Below are 8,047 nucleotides of genomic sequence, written 5' to 3'. Positions count from 1 at the left end.
ATCCGCGTAAGTGTCTCGGGGACGCCTGGCCGGCCATCCTCGGCGCCCTGACGGCGCTGGTGATCATAACGCCCATCCTTCACTGGTTGTACGCGGGCTCCGAGGACTCGGCCAAGATCCCGGAGTACACCGTCGCCGTCGCCGCCTTCTCGGGCCTCGACCCCGACGTCGACCTCGCGCGCGCCACGCTCGACCCCGCCTTCGACCTCACCTTCCGCATCATGGAGCCGCGCAAGTACAGCGCCGAGTGCGTGGACCGCGGCACCACGGCGTCAGTCTCCTACCGCCGCGTCGTGCTAGCGAGCGGGCCCGTGCCAGAGTTCTGCGCGAGGAAGGAGAACGTCACGGAGGTGGGGTCCGTGATGGCGTGGGGCAACGCCGTGCCCGTGCCGCGGTTCGCGCGGGAGCGGCTCGCCGAGGAGCTCCGGCGAGGGAACGCCACGGTGGACGTGGCCCTGCTGGGGCCGGCGGCGCCGAGGCAACTGCAGAAGGTGGTCGAGTGCACGGCCGTCTTGGGCCGCGGCGAGGCCTCGCCGACGTGCAAGGTCACGTCCCAGTATCCGATCTCGCCCGAGCCCGAGTACCCGCTCGGGCCACGGCCGGCGAGGAAGCTTCTTGAGTCATGGAACGACTATAGATCACTACTCCTAGTTAGCTAGGGTTTTGTGTTAGCTTAGACTCAATTTTTTCACACTAGCCCTACGAGATTTTGCTTCTTGTTATAGTAGTATTTTGTTTAGGCCTTATACGTGTGATCTTTGCATTCACATTGTGTGATTTTTCGAACGCGTGCTTGTGCAACAATTTCAACAAACCTACCCTACACCACAACAATTTGAACGTGCCCCAGTCGTCCATGCACAAAATATTTAGACCGGAGCAATTGAACAAAAAGCACACCAGCAGATAAGCTTGCGACGCGCCTTAAGGCGACGAAGCAGAGCATCATCAGAGACCAACAAACAGTTCATCATCAGAGACCAACAAACAGTTCACCGAAACGCGAAATTGGATCCATAGAACTGCATCGCATTGCACCCCCGAAAACTCAAAATTTCCAAGGTTCCATCACACCAGACGAGACCAGACCATCTTATCTACATTACCAAATACCTAACGAAAATTGTTCACCGATAAAGCAACTTAGTGACAACCTAGCCTACCCTAGACCACACCCACTTCCCCTTGAAGCCATTATACCAATCTCCAGCCCCCCTCCTACTTACTCCCCAACCCTTATTCCTTGACACCACAGGAGTATACCCCCCACAATGTATTTACCACCGTGAGCCCTCCATCACCTTCTCCAGTATACCACCCCCACAACATATATACCTCCAAGCCCGTCCCACCCCCACCTTCTCCGGTATACCGCCACCACCACGACTCAAACCAGAAAAACAAAAGACGGATACTAAACTACTACATTTCGACCTACCAAGCGTTATTTCTTCACCATCATCCGTGTGCTTGCTTCACGGGATGATGGCGTGCTGCTACCTTCTACCTTGGCTGAGGTTTCTGGATGAATGACCTTGTTGGTACGATGATCTGTGGCCTTGGGATCTGAGGCGAAGGGCACTGGTTCTGCGAGCGCTGCAGCATCTGAACCATGGATGGTGTTTGATACGAGTAAACAAGTGAACTGCTGTCCGTGGAGTCACCGCGTGTCGTGGCTCTCTGCCAAGAATGCGAGCTGAGCCCCGACAGCAGGTATGCCCTTCCTGAAGCCTCGTAGCGTTGCCGGCTAGCCATCCTCTCCTGCATCTCCCTCAGCTCCGCATCAAGAGCCATGCATAAACGGTCCCCATTCCGGCTTGAAAAGGACTCTAACAACACCCTTCGGCACTCCTCAAGAATAGCCACTGCCTCAGAAAGAACACCTCTCTCAGCAGCAGCCCTTGCAGCCTCAATAGAATCCGCGGCACGGACTCGGTTCCTCTCACGATCAACCTCCATGCAAACAAGTTCAGGTGTGCGTGATCTCGGCCTCAGGATCATCACCTCGTCACCTTGGATCTTGATACACTCATTTGTCACCGGATCTCTGTAGGAAAAGGCAACCTTCAAGAGTATGGTCTGTTCACGGGATTGCGGGAAGCTCACAGACAGCAAAAAGTCCCTCTCCTCGTCAGCATAAAGATGTCCAACATCAATTGAACCATTTCGCCCATCTCCAGCCACCTTACTCAAGTAGCTGCCAGATTTGATGGAGCGAAGCTGAACACCAGTATGCACACACTGCACAGTTAAGCGCATATCCTGAACAACAACACTAAGAAGACCACCAATGCACTGAGCAAATGCATCCTGAATCACACCCTCGTCCTCAATGAAGGAAAATGTACCACCAGAGACCTCGGCTATTGAGTGCAAAGCATCTGAATCATGATCTGCTCCAAAACCAAACCCATGGACAGGTACTATGCCTACAGCTTGGTTTAGAATGGAAGATGGAACAAGGGACCTATAATCAGGACGGGTTCCCCTAACATTTGAGGAAATATTATAGGTATCTTGACCATCTGATAACAGAGTAATACTGCATACTGGATTCTTATAACTGCGATCCTCAATAACCTTAGCAGCTTTCTTCAACGCATCAGCAATATTTGTGCCGCCACCAGCACCAAGTGAGTTAACAGCCTGCAGGGCCTGCTGTCGGCCAGAGTGTGACATGCGTCGGAGATGGAACAACCTTTTGGCAGTAGACGAGAAAGCAATGACTGAAAGGCGATCAGATGGACCAAGGTGTTGAATAACAAAACCCATTGCTCGCTTCAACAGCGCCAACTTGGTTCCTGCCATACTGCCGCTAACATCAAGCAAGGTAACAAGATCAACAGGGGCACGAGATGTCGGATACCCAACTGAGGTTGCATTAACCGGTCTGCTTGTGATCTGCTCTGGGTTAGCACAGGGGGCCTTCAGATGGATCAGAACAGCGAAATCATCTTGAGATGATGACTGTGGAATGGCCGAGAACTCTGAATATGTCTTCATTTCCACAGTTTTACTGGAACTAACATCACAATTGTCAGCAGCCTCCATCAGCTGCAAAGGTTCATCATCATTGAACTCTACTGGCTCAGAAGTATGCAAGGTGGGTACTTCTCGCTGCCGGGTTGGAACTTGACGAAGGAGAGCCATGTAAGCATCTTGTTGGGGTAATCGAGCTTGGTTCACATTCAACCCACTTCTTCCACGAGGAACAATAGAAGATAGCGAGCGATTAAATGGTATCTCTTTCCACTTTGCTCGGCAAACTGGGCATACATAATTCCCATGTTTTACACTGGAGGAGATGCAGTGAAAATGGAACATGTGAGAACATTCAGCAGTGAAGAGGGCTTGCCCATGACCTGGCTTCATGGAATCAAAACATATCGCGCACGTTTTCTGTTGGAAAAGAAACAGAACATGTATTAATTTAATTGTATGTCATCAGAATTTATCCCTTAGCAGCAGTTAAACAAAAGAAACACAGGAAATGTTTAATAATGATGGACATAATCTCAGAAAAAAGGATCGCTTTGAAACATTTATAGCAAATACACCAAAACATACCATTTTGAGAAACTGATGTCAAAGTTACAAAATCAACACCATCCGTTTTTAAATCCAACCAATGTTTGACAATATTGCATAGTTGAAATGTCAATTTGACAAGCCCTTATAAAATACTTTATATCATTTGGCAACCCAACACCCCAACGACACTTATCAAGTCCAATTCAAAAGCCAGCAGGACACTCACACCTAAGATGCCCTATATAAGTTGCTGACTATATTTATGGATTCCAGCACACATAGTTATTGTGTCAGGCACTCTAGCTAAGCAGACATGTCAGGTTAAAGAGTTAATTTGTACAAGCAATGAGCTGATAATTAAGCACTATAAATGGTACTCCCTCCGTCCCATAATGTAAGACGCTTTCTGTCCCATAATGTAGACTAGTGTCAGAAAACGTCTTACATTATGGGACGTCTTACATTATGGGACAGAAAACGTCTTACATTATGGGACGGAGGGAGTAGGAAACATTTATCCTAAAGCTTCCAAATCTAAAAGCAGCTTACAAAGGTACTCCTGGTTCAGCATGCAGTCGGATTTCATTCAACTAATATTAGGATGGTTTTCCATGTTTTTATTAGGATGATGGGGCTGTTATCAAGAAACTACCTTCATTAACGAGCCTATTCTAATGAATGAATGGTCTTGCCAAGAACCACCAAATCTTTTGAAAGGTATTTATTTCAGAAAGTTGACCACATGAAAACGAAAGCTCATCTCAATCAACTTGTAGATTCATAGATGTGTCTCAACCTCATGCATGCATTTGACACATTTATTCAAGGCCACTCTGCATGCTATATCCTCCCACCCACCCTCTAGTTAGGTGGTCTCAACCGTGTCCAATTTATAATTATCACCAGTGTACCAACACTATAATTATAATTTTAATATTTTATAAAAAAAATAGTGGAATAGACAAAGGATGGTACTATTTCTTTAATGATTTTTTAATAGTACTAATGCAGAAAACCAATTAGAAGTAAAAAAACATATTGCCGATACATAACAAAGGTCAAAGGATAACAATTAGGGACTTATTTTAGGAGTTTGACAAAACCACGATCAAATTCAACTGCCCTCCAGTGCTTGCTGGATGTATCTATTTATCAGCACTGCTGTATAGATTCCAACTAATATTGGTTTGACCAAAGCATAAAACTGGACAACTTTAGACCAATACCTACCACAAATGTCAGAGTCAACACAAAATTGCTGATAACAATCCATATATCACTATGCTAAAGCCTAAAGTAGCTCCTGGTTGTCTTTATCGGGGACTGCCGACACCGCAAAAACCAGTGGAATCAGCATTTCTGTCATTGTGGTTTTCCAGCTGGACAGTTTGGCAACTCTTAAACAAGTTAGGAAGACATTAGTTCAGGCATCACACTATTTCACAAGTAGAAACCTACCTTCACACACAAAAATGAATTTCTTGGCAGAGATTTGAAACATTGCAGATTTAGCGTTTGCATCACAATAAATAATGAATCTAGTGTTTATTCTCTCAAATATTTTGCATTTATTTCTGAGTTCTGACCAAGCAAGCAAAATAAGCACCGTCAAAGCTAACACCATGAAGATAAATGTCAACCCTTTTAAGAGATCCTTCTCCCAGAGAAAATACTGAGGAGATCCTAGTGAAGTTGCTGGTCAATTCTTTCGCTTTTCCATGCACAATATTTCACAAAGTCAGACATACTACTAGTAAACAATAAAGTGTGAACCCGTCGATAAAGGCATCAACGAATCGTCGTCACCACACGAAAACATTAGCTGTTATGTAAGAAAAATTCAGATCCTGGACCATTCAAAGTAATCACGTGCTTGCCATGACAACTAGCGATACAGGATATTATAAATATAAAAGTGCCAATAACATCTAAGGCAAGGCTGGCCATTCAGGGACTGCCGACACCACAAAAACGAGTGGAATCAGTATTTCTGTCATTGTGGTTTTCCAGCTGTACAGTTTGGCAACTCTTAAACAAGTTAGGAAGACATTAGTTCAGGCATCAGACTATGTCACAAGTAGAGGCCCTACCTTCACACATAAAAATGAATTTCTTGGCAGAGACTTGAAAACATTGCAGATTTAGCGTTTGCATCACAATAAATAATGAATCTAGTGTTTATTCTCTCAAATATTTTGTATTTATTTCTGAGTTCTGACCAAGCCAAGCAAAATGAGAACCGTCAAGCACCATGAAGATAAAAATGTCAACCCTTTTAGGAGATCCTTCTCCCAAAGAAGATATTGAGGAGATCCTAGTGAAGTTGCCGGTCAATTCTCCACGCTTCCGTGCACAATATCTCACAAAGTCAGACATACTACTAGTAAACAATAAAGTGTGAACCCATCGATAAAGGCATCAACGAATCGTCGTCACCACACGAAAAAAATAGCGATTAATGTAAGAAAAAAATCAGATCCTGGACCATTCAAAGTAATCACGTGGTTGCCATGACAAACTAGTAATACAAGATAATAAATAATTATAAAAGTGCCAATAAAATCTAGTGCAAGGCTGGCCATTCAGCGTCCCTGGTAATGGATAACAGCTCAAGTTGGAAGGGTTCGCCTTTAGCAAATTAAGAAACGTGATGGTAAGATGATACACGTGACCATGTGGATATTGTTGACCACAGAGGCCAACTTTCCCTTTCGGGCAGGAACAAGTGGAGACAACTGATTGAAATGAAGCTTACGTTAAGCTACATGTATCCCACGGAAAAAGAGCAAGTGGAATTGACCATCGTCGAACCAAAGCGCCTTGGAGGATAGGCACACAAAACTAAAATCTGATCGACATATGACTAGGAAACAAATTGGGCATTTTTGCACTTTGTTAGAAATCTACCTATATGTACTGAAGAAGATGGGAAACAAAATAGCATCATTTTGTCAATGACATGTGCAAACAAAACTGGGATATTCCCTTGGAATAATGTTAAAAGGGGGTAGTTTGACAAAATCATCGAATATGCAAATAAAACTTTTATGTGAAAATCTGCGGACTCGTGTTCCCTCGGGGACAGGAGGAAACAGCATTAGAAACAAAATGGAAATGGCATATCCAAATTAGTACAGGTGGAGCTCGAGACAAAACATGATACTCCTGATTAAAAAAGTCAGATGCATACAAAACTGTTGCTAGACTCAAAGCAAGATAAACCAAAACGGAACTGCCATCACTTCAACCAAGATTTGCCGGCAAGAAGAACCACATCAGGACCTAAATCTTTCACTGATGAAGCCACATTACTCCAACCAGCACCTGGACTCAACCACTGGTAGGGGAAGCCTCTGGTGTCCGCAGCATTTCACATCTAGCGTAGCGTACAGTAGTACTGCAGTAGTATGTCCGGGTAGCCCGCACGCAAACCAAGGACAAATCTTAACGCAATGGCCGGGAGAGAAGGTAGATGCGGGGGGAAAGGGCTCCTCACCTTGGAGGACTTGGCTCCCGACTTGGACCTGCGGAGCAGCGCGCCGGCTGCCTCCGCCTGCGCCGGCGTATTGGGCGCGGACGCGTGCGCCAACGCCGCCAGCGCCGCCGAGTCCTGGGAGAAGGCGTCGGACGCGCGGCGCTCGCTGGCGCAGTCGTCCCGGTCGCCGGCGACGGCGGGGAGGTGCGCGCAGAAGCCAATGCCCATCGCCCTCTTGGCCTTCCTCCACATCCCCTCCATGAGCGGCGGCACTCGACAGATTCGCGTCCACGGAACTCACACAGAACGCTTCTTCCTCCCTCTGACCTGACCTGCTTGCCGGCACTACTAGGACGAGGGGAAGGGTGCGAGGGACGGGCGGTGGTTTTGAAGGGGGGAGGGAGCCGCCATTGGGGAGCGCGGCGGGCGGTGGAGTGCGTGCTGCTTTTGGTTTGACCTCTGCGGCGAGAGAGACAGGCGACAGACAGACAGCCAGGCAGGCAGCAGGCAAGCGGCGCACAGGAGGAGGATGGTGGAGAGGGGAGGCGTTTTGACTATGGTGGGAGAAACGAGAAACTGGCGGAGCGGATTGCGGTGCGGCCAAGCCTTGTGGTTGTGGCTGGTTTTGGGCGGGTTCGGTCGCCGGTTGGTGGGCGCCATAAATCGCAGCGGAACTTGCTGTTGCTGCTGTGGGCGGCAATCCATCCCATCCCATCCCACCCAGACCTGAGCTCCAAGGACGAAATGTCAAATCTCACTAGTAGTACTAGTAGCACCCGTGGTGTATGCACACACGTCAGACGAATTGTCTCGTATTGAGTTGAGTATTTCTCCATTTCAAAGTTGATGTAATCCTGCATTGGTATATTTTTGACCGAACCATGCCGGAAATCAGGACTGAGTTTGTAGACTTTGTATGTTCTTACTTATTACTTGTGGTGAACTGCGACCATCTCCTTTGTCAAACCAGCCAGTGGTTTACAGGATAAGTTCATTGAGAAACAATTCTACAACCACATACTGCTGAAACTAAAATGTGCT

The 8,047-nt window shown here is 46.9% G+C and overlaps 1 protein-coding gene across 1 annotated transcript; it reads right to left on the bottom strand.

Moving 5' to 3' along the window:
• Positions 1-989: 989 nt before the first annotated feature.
• On the bottom strand, positions 990-7,630 carry LOC123127756 (E3 ubiquitin-protein ligase WAV3). Its single transcript, XM_044547582.1, has 2 exons — positions 7,028-7,630; positions 990-3,399 (listed from the first exon to the last, which is right to left on the bottom strand). Exons 1-2 carry the CDS (start codon positions 7,265-7,267, stop codon positions 1,504-1,506), a joined length of 2,136 nt encoding a protein of 711 aa, XP_044403517.1. The 5' UTR covers positions 7,268-7,630; the 3' UTR covers positions 990-1,503.
• Between the last annotated feature and the right edge of the window lie 417 nt (positions 7,631-8,047).

The sequence above is a fragment of the Triticum aestivum genome, chromosome 6A (assembly GCF_018294505.1).
Source record: "Triticum aestivum cultivar Chinese Spring chromosome 6A, IWGSC CS RefSeq v2.1, whole genome shotgun sequence".
NCBI lineage: Eukaryota > Viridiplantae > Streptophyta > Magnoliopsida > Poales > Poaceae > Triticum > Triticum aestivum.
Note: the sequence above shows the minus strand (reverse complement) of the source record. Positions and strands in the feature narration are given on the sequence as shown.